At 54.7% G+C, this 23,195-nt stretch overlaps 2 protein-coding genes across 2 annotated transcripts in view; both read right to left on the reverse strand.

The window, feature by feature from the left end:
• Positions 1-1,433: 1,433 nt before the first annotated feature.
• On the reverse strand, positions 1,434-8,691 carry SLC29A3 (solute carrier family 29 member 3). The gene is made up of 5 exons (XM_084265787.1): positions 8,434-8,691; positions 5,132-5,214; positions 3,990-4,216; positions 2,804-2,966; positions 1,434-2,161 (listed from the first exon to the last, which is right to left on the reverse strand). The coding sequence occupies exons 1-5, from the start codon at positions 8,680-8,682 to the stop codon at positions 1,492-1,494; spliced, it is 1,392 nt and encodes a 463-aa protein (XP_084121913.1). The 5' UTR covers positions 8,683-8,691; the 3' UTR covers positions 1,434-1,491.
• A 6,076-nt stretch (positions 8,692-14,767) lies between these two features.
• The window catches only part of UNC5B (unc-5 netrin receptor B), a gene marked incomplete at its 5' end in the record, with an annotated part of 51,164 nt that continues 42,736 nt past the window's right edge, over positions 14,768-23,195 (reverse strand). The window contains 13 exons of the mRNA XM_084264369.1: positions 14,768-15,158; positions 15,650-15,840; positions 15,934-16,098; positions 16,366-16,515; positions 17,458-17,691; positions 17,794-17,962; positions 18,055-18,142; positions 18,565-18,957; positions 19,361-19,555; positions 20,599-20,631; positions 21,592-21,756; positions 22,053-22,220; positions 22,504-22,684. Of these exons, the coding sequence (XP_084120495.1) occupies positions 14,993-15,158; positions 15,650-15,840; positions 15,934-16,098; positions 16,366-16,515; positions 17,458-17,691; positions 17,794-17,962; positions 18,055-18,142; positions 18,565-18,957; positions 19,361-19,555; positions 20,599-20,631; positions 21,592-21,756; positions 22,053-22,220; positions 22,504-22,684 (2,298 nt within the window). The 3' untranslated portion in view covers positions 14,768-14,992. The remainder of the gene's footprint in view (positions 15,159-15,649; positions 15,841-15,933; positions 16,099-16,365; positions 16,516-17,457; positions 17,692-17,793; positions 17,963-18,054; positions 18,143-18,564; positions 18,958-19,360; positions 19,556-20,598; positions 20,632-21,591; positions 21,757-22,052; positions 22,221-22,503; positions 22,685-23,195) is intronic.

Below are 23,195 nucleotides of genomic sequence, written 5' to 3' on the forward strand. Positions count from 1 at the left end.
GGATGCTTTGGTTGCCTACACAACGTTGGGGTGGGGTTTTCAGCCATGAGTGACAATTGCACTGCCCCAAGCAATGCTCCGGTACTACCAGCTGGACCTTAACCTGGACCAATGCCAGCCAAAGCAGCCCCTGTGTGCCCTGCCAAGCCCAACTGAAACGCTGCAAGGGACTTGTACTGAAAAACAAACCTCCACTGCCACCAACCACCACTTGCGGTAGCTTCACTACCACTTGGTAAAGGAGGGGACGCCGAGAGAGTGTGTTGTCCCCCCTCCCGAACAGAGCATCTGCTACCAGCCCAGCCTGAAAGGAGGTATTTCCCACAGCGAGCATCCCTGAAGCCTCAGTGGCAGCGCCACGTTCTGCCATGACACCCCAGCCTGCCTGTGGACCTCTCCTAAGCCACAGATCCACCCGACCTGCGAAAGTAAATACAATACTGGTAATTAGGTTCAGGCTGCACTTGCATATGGAAGTTTAAGTGATTTTAAATGCTGGTCCTCTTTGGGTGGGCCATCACTTCTGGGCGTTGTGGTAGCTCACCCCACTGAAAGCATCTGGAGGCCATATGCCACCTGTCTACCTCAATTAATCAGCGTTCTGCTGTGGGTGTCATGGCGAAGCCTCGCTAATACCTTGTCCTCAGCTTTTACAGGCCCTCCTCAGAGCAGGATAAAGGCACCTTACAACCTTCACATTGGCATTGCTCCGCATTTTGGCTCCTTTGAGGTTCTGCTCGCAGACCGGTTAAGTCAGTGTCTGCAACCATCACAGCGTGGTCACGGCAGAAGCGTTCTCAGGCTGCAATGTCCAGTCCAGGCACTAGTGGCACTGTGCTGGGTGGTGGATGAGCCCTGGATTCAATTTTATCTGGAAGAATTAAAGCAAGCAGAAGTCCAAGTGGAGAGGTTTCCCTTACATATACTTTTCTGGGGTGTGAAGGTATGAAATCCCCCCGAAACGGTGCCCTGATCTCTGGTGTGGCTGTAAGCCACTCCTGAAGCTTCCTTGAAGGTACTCTAGGGCTCAAATCCCCTGCAGCTCAACACCTCTGTCATGGCTTGATGAAGGGGGATCACCCTGAGATTCCCCCCCCCAAAACATTCCGGGGTAAATCCGTAACAATGAGCTAGCAAAACCTGCGGTACCATGACAAACCCCAGGTTCAGTTTAATACCAGTGTGGTGGCACTAGCAAGCCACCCTTGCCCACCAACACTAAGGTGAGGGACAGGCCTCTCGGTGCTGCCCACCCACCACTTCCCTGAGCTCCATGGGGAGGAGGAGGCTATTTTTTGTTTTGGTCCCTTTGGTCTGGTCTAGCTGAGGAGCAACAAAGGTCTGACAAGACCTCTCGGGCACAGGGGACACCCCTTTCCAGAAAGAGGACCTTCCCCATGGATGCAACCCTCCCCACCTAAGACAGGCACCCGACCCTAAATATCCAACAGCAGCACCACAAACCGAGGGTGTCCCCCAACAGCTGCTCCTCTACACAAGGTGGACAATGAGGATGGAGCAGGCAGACCCCACAGCCAGGCCCAGCATGATGTAAAACGTCATCACCACCCCCGCTGCCTCAGCCAGCTCTTTGGGCACGATCTTGGGGCCATAGACCATGACCAGCGTCCCCAGATAGCCATTGCTCAGCCCCAGCAGCACTGTGAAGACCACGGGGTAGACATCTCGGTTGAAGACCACTGTCCGGATGTGAGCCCTCGGTTGGTAGTTGCTGAGGATGAAAAGAGGGAGGAAGATGGTCCTGAGGAGGACGAGGGCGGGCAGCAGCTTGCTCTTGGGGCCAGGCACCTGGATCCAGGCGGTGATCTGCCTTCCAGACCAGTCGGCAAAATTGTAGAGGAGGAAACTGGTGAGAGGCGCAAAGTACTTGGTGCTCCACAGGCTTCCCGAGGACTTAGTGACAGACTCGATATTGGAGGAGAGAGAAGGGAAGATGATGATGGAGATGAAGAAGACGTAGAAGAGGCAGAAGCCGAGGAGGGCAGTCTTCTGCACGATGGGGCGGAGCGGGGGGATGCTGGTGCTTTTTGCGAGGAGGGTGGTGTTTGTGGTGCCTCCTTGCTCTGCCTCATCCTCCGTGGAGCTGTCGGGCAGCACGGTGGCCAGAGATGGTCTCTCCTTCGGGCTGCTCAAGTAATACCTGGAAAAAGAGAGGGAGGGAGATTATTGGCCAAGTGTGTGTGAGATCTGGAGAGCGAGCAGGAAAGAAGCTGGCCACATAGGGATGTTTGCTGGACCCAGCGAAGGCAGCTGCAGTGACTCCATCACACCTCCATCACGTGAAGAGATGACCCTCAAGGACCCGCCACCTCTTCCCCACTGTGGGGATGCCTTTACACCCTCAGCAGTTCACAGGGTGGCACCTACCACGTGCAGGCATTTGGGGACAGGGGTGGGTTGTTCTGGGGCTTGCAAGCACCAGTGGGACCAATGCGTCATGCACATCAGTGCCTGACATTGTGGATACCCTACTGGGACCCACTAGGCTGGCTGCTTCCAGATCACGGCGCTCTGCTGACTTCACAGATTGCAGAAGCCCAGGAGTCAGCACCCCTCTTCCCACAGAAACTCAGGACATGCCGGGGCGAGAGCCTGGTTTCAGTCTGTGGTTTCAGTCAAATGGGGAAGTGTGACTGGTGGCAGCACAGCAATGGGATGCTGGGGCAGGGACCGGCACAGCAAACATCCCATGGGTCCCCCCAGCACCCCTACTCAGTATGGAGAGTAGCAAAGCCTCCCAAGCCCTGCTTGTGGGATGCCCGTGGCAGGCTGGTGCACACACCTGGAGTACTCCAGCCTGGGAAGGAGGAGGTACACCATGATGCAGATGACGATGAAGATGTCGGCGGTGAGGAAGTAGGCCAGGGCGCTGTCCGTAACATCAGCCGCTGCTGCCAGGTCTATCAAGGAGGCAATGGCACTGATTGTGCCGCCCATAGCCTGACCTGCACAAGGGACCAGAGAGCTGGAGCTCAGCATCCAGGGCACAGGTGAAGGACATGCAGGTGGCAGAGAGCAACCCACCTTGCAGAGAGGGAACGCGGAAACAGCAGCACGCTCTCACTAACACCTCTTGGGGCATACAACCCCCACCCCTGCCCAAGAGAAGTAGCTCACCCCCAGCCCCACATGCTGGACCCCAAACCCACCACCTCATCTTCATTTCCCCGCTTCACTGTGCCACAGCTATCTGCGAGGCTGCATCCTGGCCCAGGTCAAACCTGTGTCCATTCCAACCCAGCCGCAGCACCCCACAAGGGTCAGGATGGGACCTGACCCACTGTGTTTGCATGTGTCCAGCCCCGCTGAGAAGGTCTAAACCCCACCAAAAGCCTAAATCCAGCTTTCCACCAGCACACACACACACCTGCCACTCTTCTGCACTCCCCCAGATGGGAATCCAAGCCACCAGCGACAGGTCCATCATCTCAGGGCTGCTGGGATTTCCCCTGCTGGGCTAAACTCATTAAAGCACTCCTGTCACGGCCCCGGGAAAGAAAATCTCTTCGCCTTGCTTTTCATCCCTTGCTGCCTCGGTGTGTCAGCCGCTCGGCGGCACATTTATAACGTTCCCAAACCTCCGGGGAGCTCATCACTCACAGCTCCCGACGCGCCCCTCATCACTCATGGGAACACACAGAAGCGCTCAGCGAAAAGGAGGGACAACACAAGGCTGAAGGTTCCTCCAGCAGCAAGCAGGGGAGCTGAGGGACGTATCTCCTGCCCTGTCTGGGATGAATAACTTGGGTCAAGCTGGCTGGAGCTGCCCCTGGTTACAGAAATGAAAGCTCATGTGACTGAGCAAGTTTCTCCCTCGACAACTTCCCTTTATCTTTAAGGCAAAGATAAGTTTCTAAAACAAACCCCACATGATGAAATGCCCAGATGCAAGAGAAAGAAAACCAGCTACAGGAAACCCAAGAGCATGATCCCGCTGGGATGGGACAGGGTAGCTGGAGGACACCAACCTGCGATCAGCGCCTGCAAGTTCTTCATGGGGAAGCGGCTGCTCAGCCCGAAGATGCTGCTGGTGAAGACAGTCGAGGCGCTGCTGACGACGACCACGCAGCAGAGGGTGAGGGCGAAGAACTGAGTGGTCCAGGTGGAGGTATTGACTTTCACGAGCACTGTGATCACCAGGAAGACAGCCAGCATGACGAAGAGGGAGGACAGGATCCGGACACTGGCAGGCACCCTGGGGACAAGGGGAAGAGGATACTCCTGTGTTTAAAGCTATAGGTGTGACATGGGACACAGGTCTCCTGTGCTGAGAGAAGGATTTTTAAAGGAAAAAAAATAGAAAAAAAGCTGAAAACAAGGTGGGGGGAGGTAAGGGGTTAAAAATAATGATTTTTCTCAGCAACTTTTAGATGCTAACTCTGCGGTTTCCACTTTCGCCATCGGCAGGGCTAAGGCTAAGCCTGGCTGAGCTGTAAACACCCATTTCCCCCAGATGTCAGGAGCTATGCCCACCACCACCATGATGACGTACCGCAGCAGCGGTCAAATCTGCACAGGAAAACACATTGGGATGGGGGAAAGTAACCCTGGGCACCTCACCGCAAGATAATCTGCTGTCGGAGCACGGGGGTTAACCCAGCTGGGAGGCCGGAGGGGCTGACCTGGGGACCAGACAGGGATGGATGGAGGGATGCGAGGAGCTGGGATCCAGAAATGAAGCACACAAACACTCCCCTCTTTGCCTGCAAGCCACGTGGGGGGTCTAAGCTGAGACAAGGCATGGTACAGATGGGGGTGGGCAGCTATTTTAGATTTAAGTCAAGCTTACTGAAAGGCATAGGCCATGGGGACATTTTTAAAAGGAAAGACTGTCTGCCCAGCAATTAAACCTCAGAAGTGATTCATGCTCCAGGCACTGGTGCTGGTGGTGGGGAGCAGGGTGCTTCACCCCACTCCATCTCAGCCAGCTGCCACTCAAGCAGGGGCAGAGGATTTTGGCTGCCCATGGAGGCTGTGCTCACGATGCCCCATGCCTTCACCACTGAGGGAAGGGGAAGATGAGCTGGGTGCCACGGTGGAGGTTGGAGAAAAGCAGGAGCGATGCAGGGAGAGCTGTGGTTAACGGAACCAGGGATAGAGCAGTGCTTACTTGTTGACGAGCATGAAGTTTCCGATCAGGCACAGCACTGAGGGCACAGTTGAAGCGATGGAGATGTAACTCTCAAAAAAGTCCTGCCAGGAAAGAGAAAAATAAATTTAAAAAAAGCAACCAAAGAAAACAAGGTAAGGGGGGCAGATAACACATCAATTTCAGGTCCTAAACATAGCACAATGGAGCACACGTGAGAAGTTACGATGTAAGCATCTGCCTTGTCGTGTCATAGCGCATGTTGCAAAGCTGCTCAGGACAGCAGGGATGGGGCTGTGGAGCTCTGTCATCCCACAATAGCCCTGGGGTATTTCAGGAAAACAGGGACAGACCAGATCATCCAGAAGCAGAAGCAGAGAAAGAGATACCTGCCTTGCTGCTGTGCTGGCCCTATGGGCAGCATCCAATATGGGGAGCCGAAATTTGTCCTGCTGGCCCTGGCATCCTGGACAAATCCCCTGAACGTTTTACCCTACTCGAGACCTCTGCGAGAGCTGGTTTTTATACGTCGGGCGTTAATATTCTCAGCCGACTGCCTCGACAGCCCAGGGCCACTAGCAAACCTGCACATCCCTCTCCACGGCCAAGAACTTGCTCGAGCAAAAGCAACCCAAGTGAGGACATGGGGACACTGTTTCCCCTCCCGTTCCCCCTCTCCACGCACAACACAAAACTCACTGAGAAACTACATCGAAACTCTGGGGACCTGTATCATCATTGTCCAAGGAAGCTGGCTGCGGCATCAGTCAATATTCCCCAGCTTGCCTCACATGGTGGGTCAGGCTGGGCATGCAGAAAGCAGTAACTGCAGCAGAGAACGAGATTCCTCCACTGAGACTGAAGCCAGATGCTTATGTTTCCAATCTATTTTACGTATCGTGCCGTTAAAGCACGTCTGCTCCACCTCCTTTCCCTCAAGGTGCTTAATCCCCAGGGTTTTCCTGCGGGCATCTCAGCCAGCAGGTCGGATGATACTTGACGATGACCTACCCATCTGCTCCCATCCTGATGGGTTTTCGTTTCCCACAGTTACCTAGCTACAGAGATTGGGCCAGATCATGGCCGAACACAGGAAGGCACTTGGCACATTTTCTCTGCATGTTTTTTTTGGGGGGGTTGGGGAATTTCGGGAGTTTTTTGGCAGTTTTTTCAGCTTTGCATCATAGCCTTTTAATCGGTTTATAAGCACTTCTTCTCTATCAGGAGATTTACTGTAAGTGATGGGAAATCTAATAATCACTCCTAGGGAGTCTGCATCCACGGAGACATAAATGCCTGCACCTATGGCACCGGCTTGATGAAGGGGGAAGCTCAAAGCTCTTCGGCCACACGATGAATTACGAAAAGACAAAGCAAGACACAGAGTCTGCTGCTAAAACTAAGACTTGTTTACCAGTCTACTTAAATCGAGCCCTCAAACCAGCCCAGGGATATTTAATATATTTCTAAATTAATTTTCTTGTTTCTTTTGAGGAGGAAAAGAGACTTTATAAAAGCTTTCTGCGAAGCAGAAGTGGACTTGAAGTAATCCAGAAGGGATGCTGTGTTTCGAGCACCTCGGGGAACTGCTCATCCATTCCCAGCCAACGTGCTCATGCCAGCAGAAACATTTAAGAAACCAAAGAACCTGCACTGGGAAATTTTGCCCTGCCTTCCCTGTGGCCAAACCCTGCTGGAAAAGAAAAGCCAAGAGGAAAAGCTGCAATTGCTGTCACTCCTGTGATAAAGGAAAGCTTTAACGCAGAGGCAGAACGGCCGCTGGCAAATTTAATCCATGCCCAATGGGAAGTACCAGGCTCCATCCTCATCTCACCTTGTTGCTGCTGCTCACTTGGTGTTAATCCAAAGCAGAGGGTAACTCTTGTGCAGGGTTGTTCCCACCTGCTGCAAGCACAGGCTCAGGGGAAGTTTTTGGCTATAAGAAATAAACCCAGCTGGCTTGAGGGCCAAGATCCCCATTGCCATCACAGTTTTAAAGGAGAAACACCGGTGATGAAAACTGTTGCACCTTTCCTGGGTCTTAGTAAATAATAACAATTCACAAAGCAAGCCCGATGCCTTCCTCCCACCTTTGCCTGACACACAAGAACGTGGCATCCCTCAGCCATGAAGCATTTTCAAGAACTGCCTCAGATAAGCCTGACTCAGAAGCCACCAGGAGCAGGTGGGATGCAGGGAATGCAGGAGGGTATCACGCCACGTGCTGGCGGATCACCCTTTGCCCACCCTGAGCATCCTCACTAGCACAGGAGCAGTCTATTTGCGGTCCTTGGGCACCACAATGGATGGGATGGCTTCACCTCCATCTCTTTAGTCCTCCCAGAGTCTGGATTTACACCAGCCTTGGGTACAAGCACTGTCAGCAACGCTCTGCTTCCTTCCCACCAAACGCGCAGCCAGCCTAACAGCTATTAACAGCCATGTATACCTCACCAGAGGTGAAATCAGAGGGAAAACGTGGCTGTTGCACCCAGCTCAGTGTTTACATGAAGAATAAACCATGCCAAAACCACTCAAACAAGCTCAGCAAGGAGAGGAGGCCGGACGCAGCCTCGTCACACCGACATTTTTTTTTTCCTAGCCACAAAGAAATGGCATTTTGCTTCGGGCACAAGGAATAATCCTGCCACGGCAGAGGGAGCGAGAGAAGGCGGCTTTTTGGGGAAGAAAAAGGGAGGCCATCAAGCCTGCCGCCCCAAGGCCGGCTCATCAATCGCTCGGTGACAAGCTCCTCATCCCATATGACAAAAGCCAGATGTTTATTGCTGCAAGGAGATACTCTGGTCACACCTGCCAGATCTTGAAGGAAAAGCTGTAAAGCATCCAAGGAATTGAGACTACGGGTGCTCCCGGGCTGCATGGCCCTGCTGCTGCCTCTGAAGGATGTGCCGCACAAGGGACAACAAGGCCTGAAATGTGTCAGATGCCTCTTTGCAGGGCAAGAAGTTCAGGGCAATTTATGTCCCAGCCCGTGGGAAGCAGGGAGAGAGATTTGCACTGAGACAATTTTGGCTTTACCTTGCGTCATATAAATTGTTCTCTGAAAGGTGTCCGGGTCATGGGGGTAGATTAAGCCAAATTTTTAAAAACTTGCTTCAAATAGAGCTAAAGGCCAGACTGCAAAGCCCTACACCTCTTAACCTCCCTCTTGCAACTACCTGTGTGGCCCCAAATAAGGCCCTAGTCCCAGGTGAAACCCCAGGGGACATTTACCTGCCTCCTGGGGAAGCATAAGGGGGTAAAAAAGAGCAGAATGGGAAGGGAAACGGCTTATTTTTCCAGCCCAAGAGCAAGACACTCACGCGCAGATCAGATGCTCCCTGTCCGGCTGGGGTGGCCTGATCCGAGCAGTTTTGCAGCTTGTACATCCAGTAGTGCTTTGCCGTGATGAAGAAATTCCAGGGCAGCAATGACCCGATGCCCAGGAGGAAGAAAATAATGTAGGCACCATGCAAGCGGTCACTGGGCTTTTGCTGGCTGCATCTGTTCACCGAAGGCTCCTGGATCAGGGGCTCTTCATCCTGGGGGGAGCGACCCGCTACAGGGTGCATGGCGCTGGCACGCTGTGGGGAAAACAAAGATATTAGGGTCTAAGGGGTGCTGCGTGTGGGTCCCCCCTCCTTTAGCCCCTGCCACCACCAGTAAAAACCATGGATGAGCTGGACCAGCTGGAAAGGCACCGGGTGAGGGGACCTGAGGTACGGCAGGGAGGTGGCAGCACCCGTAATTAATAATTAATCCGTACCCGCGGCCTCGCAAAACCCAGGAACAGTCAACTCGTATGTTGTTGTCCCCCCCCCCCCCGATAAATAATTAACAGCGTGTAAACTAACAACGCCACCGGGCTCTGGCACAGCGACCTGGAAACCGGCTTGTAAACTAAACACGGCACCGTCCGGGCTTAGTCCCAGTGACTCATAAACGAGCGCGGCGTCCCCCAGGGTTTCGGGGCGGTGACGCGTAAAGTAACGCGCAAAGCAGCGAACGCGGGCGCGGAACTGCCGCGGGGAGCCCGGGGCTTCGGCCGCACAGCTCTCCGGCGGCTCACGGCACCGTCAGGCTTCGCGAAGCGGCTCCTAAACTCCCGGGGAAGGGCCGAGCCGGGCGCGGTGGGGGGAAAGGAAGAGGGAAATGCCGGAAATCGGGGATTGCTGCCTAAAAAACACTCCCCAAAACAACGCGCGGCTTCAGGCACGGGAAGCGCCGCATCCCTCCCGCCCTAACACCCCCGCTCATACCCCCTCCTTCCTCCTCCTCCTCCTCCTCCCTCACAACCCCAGTACTTACTGGGGCCCTGCCGGCTGCGTCCCCGCCGCGCCCCCGCCGCGCCCGCTCCGCCCCGGCGGGGGTGGCCCCGGCCCGGCCCCGCGGGCGGTGCTGCGCGGCGCGGCAGGACGGTGATGGGCGGTGCAGCCAGGCACGGCCTCCCGCCGAGCCTTTGCCTCCGTTATCCTTCTATTTTTGGACCCGTTTCTCCCCACTTTCCCCGCCACCTTCTTAAAAAGGATTGACCCCCGCGCTGCTCCGGCTGACCCCCGGCTGGGAAACCCCTTCCCTCTCCCCCTGCCCCTGCTCCGGTGTTAAATCAGAAGTGCTCCCTTAAAATCAGCGTTATCCGGGGCCAGGCTTGGCGCACGGGGATGACCAAAGCTTTCCTCCGAACTTGGGTTTTGGTGGGGGACATGAAAGCGTAAGAGCTTCATCCCCGGCTGAGGTGGTGAGCGTGGGGATCAGGGAGCATCTTGGAGAAAGGGAGGGACCCCCAGCCAGAGCTGGGACACAAGCTCTGCCTTTGCTTCCTCCGACACCACATTAAGATGAATTTCCCCATGAAGCTTTTGGTTTCCTCTAAACTACCCCGTAACCCTCACCTTGAGGACTGTGAGGGACAGCAGCATCACCCTTCTTCCTCTGCTCCACTCTTCTTTCTCTTTCTCCTTCCCAAAGCCAGTCTTAGGCTCAGCATGCAGGCAGTGATGCAGGAAAATGATGAACACGATGAGGGGGCACAGCTTTTGGGCAACCCCACTCCATCGGAAGTCCCAGTTTGTTAGTGGAGTTTCACATCCTAGGTTTCCTGCTGCCAGCTGTTCAACCTCAGCCTTCCCTACCTCCAGTATCTCCGGTAATTACAACCCACCTCAGTCTCCTCCTTGCTTTGGCCTCCTGCACCCAGCCTTTCTTCACCGAAGTGAAACACTCTCCGTTTTTCACAGAAGGCCCTGAGATGCTCTAGTCTGGATTTTTCTCCACGTACAACTGCCTAACAGCACAAACACATACAGACCCAGATACCTCATCACCTCCCAGCAGCACCAGTGCACGCGCAGCTGGACACCACCCACCTCACCCATTTCCAGCCGCTCGGAGCAGACGGCCTTGGCCACCCAGATGTCAAAAGAGCCTGAGACACAGACAAAGCTCTATTTTTCCTCCCTCTGCCCCTCTTTTGCAAGCAAACAATTGGAAACACACAACCAACCCACCAGCAATATGCTGAAATGGAAAGACTTTAGACGAGCACATAGGGTTCTTTCCAGAGGTTTCTCCTTAGGATTTTCATCTGCATTGACATGCCAGGCTGGGAAATCACCTGAGGAGATGGCACAGTCAGTAACCCATTAGCTCAGAGGGATTCGCCTAGTATTTCTGACCTGCTGCCATCCATCATGTCACAAAACCCACTGCTGGAGAAGAGCCTCGGATCATATCAGCACAAGGGAGCATGACAGCCGAGCAGGGTAAACAAAGCTTAACTGGAGCTGTCACAGCCCCTTGAGTCAGTGTTACCCACACTTGAGAGACCCTCTGCAATGCAGAGCCCCATGTGGGGCTTGGGACAGATTTTAGGGACACCCCTGCACCCAAAGTGGGGTGGTTTGGGCTGCTCCTCCTCCACTCCAACCCCACATGCAGCACTGGCAGCATTAACGGAGCAAAGGGCGTATAATGGTTAAAAGATTGGAATTTGTTAACCAGGATTTACAGAACAGCTCCCCCCTGCCATTGCTGCTGCGCAGAGCAGCTCACGGTGAGCATGTTGTGAAATCCGTTGGGATTTGCCCAAGGGAAGCTCCCTAAACACGCAATGGAAAAGCCAAAGGGGCGGGCTGCTCGGGCATCCTCTCTCTGGAAGAATAAATCTCTCAACACGTCACCTTGGAACTTGTGGCAGGGACCAGGTTCACTGCATTGCCTGAGCCAGCCTGATTTTCGGGGGGATGAGCCAATGGGAGAACATCAGGTGATGCCAGTCACCGGCGGGTCAAAGCTGTCCATGGACTTGGACCATCAGAGAGAGAGGCGTTAGTGTGAAAGGTGCCCGGTGAAAGCAGGTTGGGACAGCTGAGGTTAAAGGAATTAATAAATGACAAAGAAGTCGTCAACAGTTCTGAGAAGGTATCTGCCTCAGCATCGTGCCTAGGAAGCCCAGCTGGGAGGGTTTTAACGCCTTGTGTGTGGCTGTTACCAATCCTGCAGTGATAGGGCAGCAGTTTTCCAGGATCCCCACACCTGGTCAGATCAGGGACGGCTTGCCATCTCCTTGGCGTCACCTCAATTCCCTCTGGCAGGGCTGTTCCCTCCCCACCCCCCCAGTTTAGGCACCCTGGTCCTTGGGAAGGGGCATCTGCTTCTGCAGGGTGGGCAGAGATCCCTCAGGGAAGGATATGCACTGCTTGGGGTGTCGGCTTAGCCCACAGCAACACGGTTGTACAGTTCCTCTCCTGCTTGTAACCACCCACACAAGTCCAAACCAAGCCATAAATCCCTCTCTGCAGCTTACCTCCATCGGGGACTCCGACAGCAGCATCCTCCAGCTGGCGGAGATCGCGTTCATGCAGCATCCGACCCAAAAACAGGTTGGGGGGATGCTGAGGGGAATCCACCCACACTGCTGCCACTGCTCGAGCTGGACCCAAATCCCTGCAGATGCTAAACCCGTCAGGAACTGGTGAGTGATGAACACAAGAGGAGAGAGCAGATTGTTTCTTCATCTTTTTTTTTTTAATTTTTTTTTATTAGACTAGGAAATATAATTTATTGCATAAAAATTAATTTGTTACAATAGGAATGCTAAACTTTATTTACAGTTCTTTAGTTTACAGAATAAACAGATGCGTTTTTCGAGGATGCCACCAGGCCCATCCCCTGGACATATAAATATGGAAACAGATTGCGGAGCAAGAGATGGACACTGCCAGCTCCACGTGGACTGCTCAGGGTTTGCCTTCGCTGAAACGCCTGGCTAGAGAAATCCTCGGGTAGGGGAGGGAGGCACCCATGGGAGATGGGTGTAGGCGCTCACGAGGACCAGGGTGGAGGGAAAAGCCTGCCTCCCCCCATCCTGTTCCCATTGTGGGGTCCCTGGTCTGAAAACCAGGGAGAACACCACCCCCCCACTCCCCCCCCCCCCGCCAAACATGCACCTCAGCAGATCCAGGTGGCTGTTGCCCACCGAAAGGAAGGGGAAGACAAAGGCGGAGGGATGGGGATGCAGGAAGAGGCACCCACGGGTGGGACAGATGGATGAATGAACGGACAGGCATGCACGCTGGCCCAGAGTGATCTGTGAACCAAAGCGAGCAAGAATGACAGCGAGAGAGATTCAGATGCGACCCGAAAGAAGAGCCTCTCGTCTCACGGAGATCACCACGGTGCTGAGAAAGGAGCCCTATATAACACCAGCAGCTGGTCTGATCCATCAGTAATTCATTTCTTCCCACATTTTCTTATTCCTCCCCCACCCCCTTCTCCCCCCAAGCTCAGAGATGGGTCCTCAGAAACGGGATGCTCAAACACGACCTATGACAAGTAAAACCCTGCCTACACGACACAGGAGTTCACCCAGCAGAAGTCTTCCCACCCAGCGCAAATGACAAAAGCCCCCTTTGTTCCACTGCCTTGAAAACCCAACAGGAAGGAACACCGGAGACCTCCCAAAACACAACAGGGAATGGCTCTACATGCTCAATCACTGCTCCAAGAGCTGCCAGGAGGAATCAACTCCATGCCTGAACAACAGCGAAAACTGCCCCCACACACTCCCCCACAGCCACCCCGTGACAGCAATGCTCTTGCTCACTGCGGGAGCTCCCTCAGTTTGCTCCAGTCCCCAGGATGCTGCAGGATGGCATCCCGCAACACTGGTCCAGGTCTTTGCAGCCAGCACGCCGCCGCATGTCACAGCCCAAAGCAGGACCCGTTCTCAGACCCTGCTCTTAATACTTTCACTGATGGAGAATCCACAGCCTTGCCATGTGATCTACTCTTAATCCTGAGCTTACCACCCCCTTCCTATTTTATTTTTTCCAGACAGACATGTTTTCTAAGACACAGCACTCGCCGAGTAACTATTTCTACCTGCAAGCAACCTAAGTTTTCACCCTCTGTCAAGACCCCATTATCTTTGTGAGGAACCTCATCCTTGCCTACCTCTTGGTGACTTTCCACTCATCCCACAACTTCTCCATCATTCTAAAGGCCCTATTACAGGCCAAAAAGAAAAGGAGCTGCAATGAGAGGATGGGAAACCTGACCATCACTTACAGCGCTGTCGCTTACGAGGAAGTGCTCAGCCTGACTTGCAACTTGGAGATACTGAGGTCTCCCCCTCCAGCCCCCAAACCCCTTTCTTAAATACTGCATCAAAAAACTGGGCAGGAGCACTCAGACCCAGGACCGATGTGGTTTGCAAGCAGCTACATCCTGCTCAGCCAGTGTCTGTCCCCCGTCCCCGCTCTCCCTGGACCCCTCCATGAGCTGCTCACTTCCCTCTGACCCCAGGACTGAATTCTTTGGTTTGCACTGAAGTTATGTAAATGAAGGCGTAGTCATCCTAAAAAAGCTCCCCCCTGAATGATGCCAGGGAAGAATTCAATAAAAATACCCATATCTGGACACACTCACCCTCCCCACTGCCCCAGCCCCATACCCTAAACACAGGGCAGCATCTCCTCAAGCCTTCCTTGCAGACAGAATCCCTCACCTCTCACTGTGCTGGGGAGAGGAGAGTTTGCAAGGAGACCAAAATAAAAGTCTCAGGGAGGGTCTGAGCAGGCCCTGAACCAGAGGGGCGTAGAGGCACTTCACCCTACGGACTCCCCAGGGGTCCCAGGACATGTAAACACGTTTTGCTCAGCTCAGATCTCACACCTTTCCCTACAAAAATGTGTTCATTCTAATCTCTCTCTCTCCGCCCACCCTGACCACAGCAACGCCCCTGCTCTCTCACACAAAGATGTATAAATCCTTTTTTTTCCTTTCTTTTTTTTTTTTTTTTTTAAAAAAAAGGACTCATCCAAAGATCTGGATAATAAATTATTTGCGTTTCCTAAGAAACTCTCGTTTTTGGGTTGGTTTTTGTTTTCCTTTTTTCTTTCTTATTTGCCTTAACGAAGCCGGACAGGGGCTTTTGGCAGAAGCAAGCTGTTTGCCTAGATTGTACTTGTCTCTTCAATGCAGAAATGCCAGTAGAGGAAGAGGAGGAGGAGGGAAACCTGAACGAAGAAGGAAAAGGAAAGTCCCCCCCACACCCCTGCCCTGTCCCAACTCAAGAAGCCCCAATTCCTCCCCGTGCCGCAAGCAACGCTGGCTGCCTGCTACCCTGGGGACAGCCAGGAGGAAGAGGAGGAAGAGGAATGCTATGTAACACTTGAATTGCTTGTAAACACCAAGGATGGGTCTTCTAAGGCTGACAGTGACGCGGGGAGGGAGGAAAAAGCGACAGTCTTGGCCTGTCCTCGCTCAGCCGCTGCCTGGGGATGGCCGTGCCTCCCCCCGCCGTCAGGCAAGGGGTGTCCCCCTCCACCCTGGCTCGCTCCCTGTTTCATCCTCCTGGCCCGCCAGCTGTGGGGAGCATTGTCAGCAATCCCCCTCTGTGGCCATGACCACCAACATCTCGCTCTTGCCCATCTCTTCTAAGGCACTGGCCAGAGTGTTGAGATCGCCGTCATCTTGGTGCTCGGCTTCCCATAAGTCCAGGAGCACCCCGGTGGGGCTGGCTTTGGTGGCAAAGTAGTTCAGATACCTGTGGAGGGGGGAAGCAGAGAGGAGGTGTGGGGGTTGGCACAGTGCCTTTGGCGGATGGAGGGAAGGAAGATGCTGGAGCAGGAAACCTGTTTGCAGTGTGAACCCTGATGGAAATGCCAAAGCCCCTGAGACATAGGTTTCAACTTTCAATGCAGGCACTGAAGTGAAAGCAAGGCAAGCTTTGCTTGGCTGAAATTAACTCTCCCTTGGGTGCTCCGAGGGAAACCCAGACAGGGACAGCCCGAGCATGGACCTGGGTAAATCAGGGCCAGATCAAAGCCACAAGAGACCCAAGACTATGGCACAGATGGATGCATGAATGTAGGTGGGTATAACGGCGCATCTCTGGCTCTGTATTTATAGCTAGACCTGTGTAGCTAAGGCAGAACCCAGCAAGATGCACTGAAGCTGGTGGGGAGGAGGGGAAACAGAGCAAATCTCTCCCTGCCTGGAGCAGAGGAGGGGGAAGCAAAGCACGGGGAGACCCACCGGTCCATGGAAAGCTTCTGGGCCAGAAGTCTCCAGTCGTTTCCTCTGGAGTTGGGGGCATCCAAGCTGTTGCAGATCTTCTGCCGGATGGAAAGGGGGATTTTGAAGGCATAAGGTCCCAGCTGGGTGGTGGCGGTGGCAGTGGCAGCACCACTGTGGTGGGACCGGAGGGTGTTGAAGGAGCCGGCATGCTGCAAGGGGAAGGATGGGGAGAAAGACGTTGCAGCACAGAGCAGCTCCTGAGCGTGTCCCCTTGTTGTCCCCTCCACCTCCCCAGTGCTCACCTCTCCTAGTGTGATGTGGAGCTGGAAGATCTGCCCTTCCCCTTCCACCTGCCGGACACAGATCTTGCAGGTGAGCTCGGTGGAGGCCTGGCTGTACCTCTCCAGTGTGAAGGTGCAGTGCAGGGCACGCTGGCTGCCGCTCCAGATATGATAGAAGGGGATTTCCTGTGGGCCGACAAAGTACGGGCTCAGCAAACGCTCCAGCAGCTCCCTCAGGAGACACCACCTCCTCTGGCCACCCCGTGGGGGTTGAGATGGGACAGAGGGACCACTGAGACAGCATCCCATCAAGACCACATGAAAACTAGTCCTCTTTCCTCCTCCATCCAGAGGAGACAACTCTGGAGACAAGACCAGGGCACACACAACCCAGCAGCGCCTGGCTTAAAATGGTGTCTCCAGTCTGGGACCCCGGCTGCCCTCACCCCTCACCTGGTACTTGGCCAGCAGCTTGCTCCTCCACAGTGCGTGAGGGATGTCGTGGATGGAGAGACGCAGGTTGTGGTAGCTGTCTTTGAAGGGCAGGGGCTTGGGCTCCTCCAGCAGGTACCCACCCAGTGTCCGCTCCAGCTCCAGCACCTCCTGTGGGTAGCGGGACAGGCAGTGTGAGACCCTTGAGAAAGGCAGGACCTGCTCCTCTCCAGGCTCCACACCCCAAGCCAGGCACATTCCTGCCAGAAGGAGCCAGCAGCAGCTAGTCCTCCTCAGGAGAGCACCCTTTTCCACCCCAAAAACCCCCTCCGAGAACTTGCCGACTCATCTCACACACCAGCCCCACCTACAACTTGAATTTTCTAACACATGAGCGCATCCTGTATGTGGCCATCTGTATGTGTCCCTGCATCCTCAGGCAATGCAGGAGTCCAGGTGATGCAGGGGTCCAACACAGAGGTCCGGATGCTTCAGTGCCTGTTTTTAACACCATCCCATAATGTTACTAGGAGCTCTTGGAAGAAAAACACGCTCCAGGAGGCAGAGCGCTGCCTACATCTCCATCTAGAGGCATCCCCGCAATCTTCACACTGCAGGACCGACGGCTCACAGGGAATTAAAACAGCCGGGGACAGCTGTCCTGGCGGTCCAGGCAGACGGAGCATCAAAACAGAAGCTCCTCGCGCTGCGCTCAATGCTATTGACATCACCTCTGAGGAGGGAAGAGACATGTCTCCACACAGGAGTGACGGGATGGATAGAAAACTGAGGCGAATCATGACAGCAAGTGTTTTCGGTGTGAGGGAGAGAGAACTCACCCATCAGCCCCAAAACCTCTCCCCCCAAGGTCTGCAGAAAGGGGCGCGGAGTGCGAGCTCAGCAATACCCTCCCTCTTTTCCTTCAGAGAGGGCGAGGAAGGATGGGGAAAGCAGTAAACATGTGGTCACTTTGCAGGTAGTCGCATCAGGTTGCCTGCTCCCCAATTGCAGGGCCATCCAGGGAGGCACCAGCCGGCATCTCGCTGCTTACACAAACAGCTTTGGGAAGCGGGGTGGGAAGCCGGCACCGGCATCGCAAGGTGATGACGTTACCTTCAGAGCATCTGGTGTGTCCTCCAAGCAGTAAACCTTGAGGCTGTACTCCAGTGAGGTACAAACGGTGGGGGCAAAGATGGCCAGCTGGAGCCTCTTGATGGCTGACCTGGAGTAGGACTCTCCAACGAAGACATAGGTGCCAAGCTGGTCTAGCAAAATGTGACAGGACTTGGCTTCCAGCTGGCAGTAGCAAGGAGTGTTGAGGGTCTCCTCATCCAGGGTCACAACTTCCTACAGGGAGAGATGGGAAGTCAAGGCTGGTGCCCACGTGGGGGTTGTGTCTCTCAACACTTGAGGTCTTCGGTAGCTGTAGGGACAGGGTTCCCCCCTTACCTCCCAGTTTCCCTGGTGGGACTGCGTTTTCAGTTGGTAAATCCAATCTGAGGAGCTGACATCGGCACAGTGGGGAATGGTCAGGACAACGGGGCGGCACAGGAGTAAGCCGGTGGGTCCACAGGTCACCGCTGGGCTCAGCACTGTCTGCGTGCCTTCGGAGGGCAGGCTGGGGATGGAAAAAGGAGGGACATGGCTTGGAAAGAAGGCCCTGCGGCAGCTGACAAAGGGCAGGAGGACGGGCACTGCAGTATGACTTACAGGGCACTCTCTGCCTTGTTGAGGACCAGGTACATCTCGTAGAACTTCCCCTGGGGGATGGCTCCATGGGGCACCAGCAGGCTCACTCCTAGCATGGCACACACAGGCATTAGTCACAAGCCCAGGGAGAAACCACCCTTCCACCCCAGCCAGCCAGCACAAGGACAGCAGTGAGCCAGGGCAGCCCAGAGTACCCCAGGAGAAACATCTCCAGATGCTCCTCAGCTGCATCGCTTGCAGGGAGGAGTCCGGCCACTGCATTAGGAAGCTAAACAGCAAGTTGGCTGTTTTTTCAAGGCACTGGATTGATGGAAGGGCTGGCAAAAGAGTCCCAGGAGGCTGTAACCTCCAGCCAGAGAAGCCTGGCTTGGGAACGGCTTGCTGCCTTCTTCCCTGAGCCAGCTTTGGGATCACAAAGGGCTGCTCACAGCAGGCAAATCTGCTGTGGCAAGGGCAGCTCCTTCACCATTCAGCAGCTAAACGCACCACCCCACATACCCCAGGGCTTACCGGTGCCTGGGATGGTAAGTCTTCCCCCCAGGTAGCCAAACGTGCTGCTGGCACTGTTGCCGTGCTCCCGGGGCAAGCTGAGGAGATGCTGGGAGCCCAGGGCTTTGTTCCGCATGTTCGCAAAGTGGCCGTCCCTGGTGGTGTCCCCTGGGTAGGTGCCGGTGGTAGGGACCCCCCCGAGCAGGTCCGTCCCATCATGGAGACCCGTCGAGGAGGAGGTGGTGGAAGAGTTGTACACCTTGATCTTGAGATTGGGAAGGGGGTCTAGGAGGGGGGAGTTGGTCATAGGGATCTTGTCGGAGGAGTCCTGCAGGGCGTACATGGGGCCACGGTACACCCCTGCACTGGCTGTCAGGTCCGGCTGCATCGAGGGGTGCAGCAGCTGAGGGTTGTCTGTGGGAGGAGGAAACACGGGTGGGATGAAGATGGCAGCAGAAACAAGGGGACAGGAGAACCCAGCTAGACTGGGAGAGGGAGGGCAGGAGGCACATCAGACAGGCCTCTGGGCTACATCCTTCTGCCTGCCACCATGCACTTGGAGCACCACAGCTAAGTGAGGAGTGGCATCCTACAGCAGATCCCCACCACATCTTCTTTGTGGGGGCTCTGCCTCGAGTTCCACCTCCTGGCTACTTCCGTGGAGCTGTCAGCCTTCAAAAGTCAGCACGTTCCCCTAGAAAATTTGGGCAAGGGGGCATCTACCATGGACCCATCCCCTACTGTGATCTGCAACCCAGCTTTTTTTCTACCTGGGCTTGAGCTAACGAGCAGGACCTGCATGGGCTATGGCTCTCACCGTGCCGGGAGGTCTTGAAGTTGACAGGGTGGAAGCCTCCGGTCAGAGCGGCTGATGAATCAGTGATGTCCGTGTCAAAATCCCGACATCTCCTCCGGTACACCACCACCCCCACAGCCATGAGGATCACGATGAAGACAAAAATGGCCACCACCAGCCCAGCGTACAGGGCCACGTCACCTGTGGCCTCCAACACTGGGAGGGACGAAAGAAACTGAGGTGAGAAAAAGGAGGACCAGAAATGCACGCCAAGCCCCACCGGTGCTCCCCAGCCCCACCACTGAATCAGGACATTGGCACAAAGGGGAAGGTGTGTACTGGGCCTGCTGGAAAGGCTGCGGCAAGAGGACAGAGGGTGCTTTTTAAGAGCAGTTCAGAAGTCAGAGCGATGCCAGAGAAAGAGATAGGGATGAACCCCTCAGACCTTTTTGAGGACACCTTTGCCGCAGCTTGTGCAAACTTCACCTGACCTCCAAGAGCCTCAGAAACATCAGGTTTATGCAGCTTGGATTCATGAATCTATTAACCGTCATAGCCTAAGAGCTGACCTCCGGGAGTACACGTAGCACCCACCTGCGCATCTCATCGATATACACCTCATATATACGCATCCATCCAGAAAGATCAAGTCACTGTGTCTACACAGACACCCCTCAGCTTCCCCCCATTTTCCCTTCCCCTGCCATGAAGGCCCTTGATCTCTGGATGCATCCCTGGGTATGTTTGAGGTATGAGAGCGAAGGAGGATGAAGGCAGAGCATGGTGGAGCCTCCAGCAGCAGGAGCTGAGCATGCTCAGCCCATCATGCCCTCCTTCCCTCCCTCCACCCTCGGTTTTGTGCTCAGGTGAAGCCCTGCCCCTAACGCCTGGCGACCTCAGCCATGTTAGGGCTGTGCCATTCCTGGGAGGAGTCACCAGAAAAGGGGAATCCTGATGCCCCCTGGGACCCTCAACTTGAGGAGGGAAGTCCTCACAGTGGGATACCTGGAGTAGTGTGACATTGCCGGTGTCGTGATACATGTGAGAACTTCAGGCAGCAAAAGGGGGACGGCGGTGGGAGAGTGCAAAAGAAGATGGTACTTTTAGCTTCAAGCAGAGCGAATGGTTTTGGGGTGGGCTTTAGTCACTCCCTCCTCCCCCCGGCCTTCCCCTACCATGGATGGACAGAACAAAACCAAAACAATGCCTTGCAAAAAGAAAAAAAGAAGAAAGAAAATGGCCATGAAATGAGCACTTACGGTGGCTTTTTGGTTCGCTTAGAACTCTTTTATCTGTCAGGGGGGAAAAAAAAGTTAGAAAACAAAAAGTGAAGGTGGCAATGGTGCGATGGGCATGAGAGGAAACGAATGGCTGGGGTGGGCACAAGGAGCCACAATGCGGTGGGGAGGGACAGGAGGGCAGGACTGATCTGGGGAGGGCATGAGGAAAGCCAGGGAGAAGCGTGGTAAGGAGGACGTCCCCAGTGAACAGGAATTGAGGGCATTGCTGACCGGCCACAGTGGTACAGGGTCTGGCATCACCACACCACAGTCTGATGTCACACCATTATCTGGCATCACACCACGGTCTGGCGCACTGTACCATGGTCTAGCATCACACCACAGTCTGGTGTCACTGCACTGTGGTCTGGTGTCACTCCACAGTCTGGCATCACACAGCAGCAGGTGGCAGCACCGGACGCTCAGCCTCCAGCGTGCCTACTTGCAGTGTAGCAGCCCCGTTATCCTCATATGTTATTATATATAGTATTATATATTACTACATATATTATTTTAATACTATTCTTAATACTATCGGGTTTTTTTTCCCCTAGCTGCTACTCCAGTGCTCCTACTGAGCAATGACCTAGGTCAGAGGTTTTCACAGTGGGGCTGAGAAATGCCTTCTCCCACAATCCATCTACCCAGTTGGCCCCCACTTACTGCAACCAGCCTTACTTCAGCAGACACCCAAAAACCTGGTGCCGCTTTGGGGGGGGGTGTGTGTGTGTGTCTGTGTGTGTGCGTGTGTTTAAATCCCACCCCCAAAATAAATAAAATAAAGCCCTGAACCAGTATTCCGACCGGCTGAGAACTACCTTGGGGAAGGGTAAAAAAACAAACCAACATCATTAAAGACACAATTTGAACTCGGAGATGCGGCAAAAGCAGCGTGGCCAAGCCACCGGAGTGCCGGGACTGCCAGCATAGCCTCCGGCAGCATCTCCCTGCCCGCCTGGCCCTTGTACTCACTCTGCATGCAGAGCCCGTCAGTGCAGTTCTTGGAGTCGAGCAGCACGCTGCCACAGTCCTTGCCGCCATTGCGGGGGGCCGGGGCTGCGCACTCGCGGCTGCGCCAGTGGGTGCACTCAGTGCTGCACGCCGACCACTTGCTCCACTCCGTCCACGCGCCGTCTACTGCGGGTCACCAAACACAAACACGTCGGTATACCGTGCCGGCAGCAGAAAGGTATCTGTGCCCACTTCAGGGTCTCCAGTGACTTCTTGGGAGGTGTCATCCCACCAAACCCAGCCCTCTGATGCTATCTGGGGGAGGCTAATTTGGGTCTCGGCAGACATCTCCAGCTCTTTCAGGTCTTGGCAGACTGAAAGATACTTCGGGCTGGCTTCCTGAGCCTTGGTCTCGTTGGGGAGTCCCAGGAGCACAGTTGGACTGCACATCCTGGGGGGTGGGGTTTCTGATGCTGCCTTACCTGGGCAGAGGGTGGTGCAGGTGATTTTCTGGAAAGGCTGCCCATCACAGAAGGAGCCGCCGTTCAGTGGCGCGGGGTTGGTGCACGTGCGGGTGCGCTTCTGCCAGCCCCGGCCACAGCGGTTGTTGCAAGGAGACCACTCGGACCAGGTGGACCAGCCACCATTCACTGCATGAGGAGACAGACAGCGATAACACATCAACAGTGCCTGTCTCAGCAGGGACTGGAGCTATTTCACTAGATCCTCTGTCCTTCTGCAACACCCTGGGACCCTCTGCTCACCCTCACAAAAAGCAAATCACAAGACTCCCAGACTCCCCACGCACAAGACGCTCAGGCCTGCCCTGGTAGGATTCATTCCTCCCCACTACCAGAACGTGCCTGCATTCCCCCTTGGCTTGCAGATGCTGCCAGCAGCAAAGGTCCCCTCCCCAAAAGCAAGGGCCAGTACCGTAGACAATGACAGCAGCCGTGGTGCTCCGGCGCTTGGCCACAATGTTCTTGGCCATGCAGGTGTAATTAGCGGTGTCCAAGAGCCGGGCCTGCTTGATGATGAGGTTGTGATCGATGGTGATGAGGAAGTTGGTGTCCTGGGTGGGATCAATGACATCCTCATTCCTCAGCCACTCCACCTGACAATGCAAAGGGACAGACAAGCATAAGGACACTGATTGAACCAGACACTCAGACAGGAAAAGCACTTCATGGGTTTTGGTGGGAGCACCCATCCCACGTGCTCACCAACACAGGGGCCTCTGAAAGCACAACTGCTTAACTAGGACTGGTTGAGAAGGGTGTGAGTTGATATTATCATCAAGCGTGGACAGTCAAGGACAAACACCAGGCTGGAGGGGTTGAATTCACCAGCCCTGACAAAGAACAAACTCCCCTCAGAGCAGCACAAAGCCTTCCTCATCTTCATCCTCAGCACCACAACCATTACCCAGCCAACTTTGCCTCTGACTATTTATTTCTCCTTGAAAGTTGGGCCAAACCAGGCCTGACTGGGGCACTTTGCTGCTGTTTTGGCCAAGGATGGGACATTGTGGCTACCACCAGTGCACATCCCCTGAGTGCTGACAGAGCTACGGGCAGGGAAGGCCAGGCAAACCCATCTGTATGGACCTACCCAGCCCTCAGCTC

The sequence above is a fragment of the Gallinula chloropus genome (assembly GCF_964237585.1).
Source record: "Gallinula chloropus genome assembly, chromosome: 5".
Lineage (NCBI taxonomy): Eukaryota > Metazoa > Chordata > Aves > Gruiformes > Rallidae > Gallinula > Gallinula chloropus.

What these genes read in the sequence shown, in the direction of transcription:
- SLC29A3 (XM_084265787.1), bottom strand. Translation starts at nt 8,682, where the DNA reads ATGCACCCTGTAGCGGGTCGCTCCCCCCAGGATGAAGAGCCCCTGATC. An exon ending in AACTTCATGCTCGTCAACAA is followed by an intron (nt 4,217 to 5,131) that starts GTAAGCACTGCT and finishes CCTTGTCCCCAG; the next exon opens with GGTGCCTGCCAGTGTCCGGA. An exon ending in CTTGCAGGCGCTGATCGCAG is followed by an intron (nt 2,967 to 3,989) that starts GTTGGTGTCCTC and finishes TCCCTTGTGCAG; the next exon opens with GTCAGGCTATGGGCGGCACA.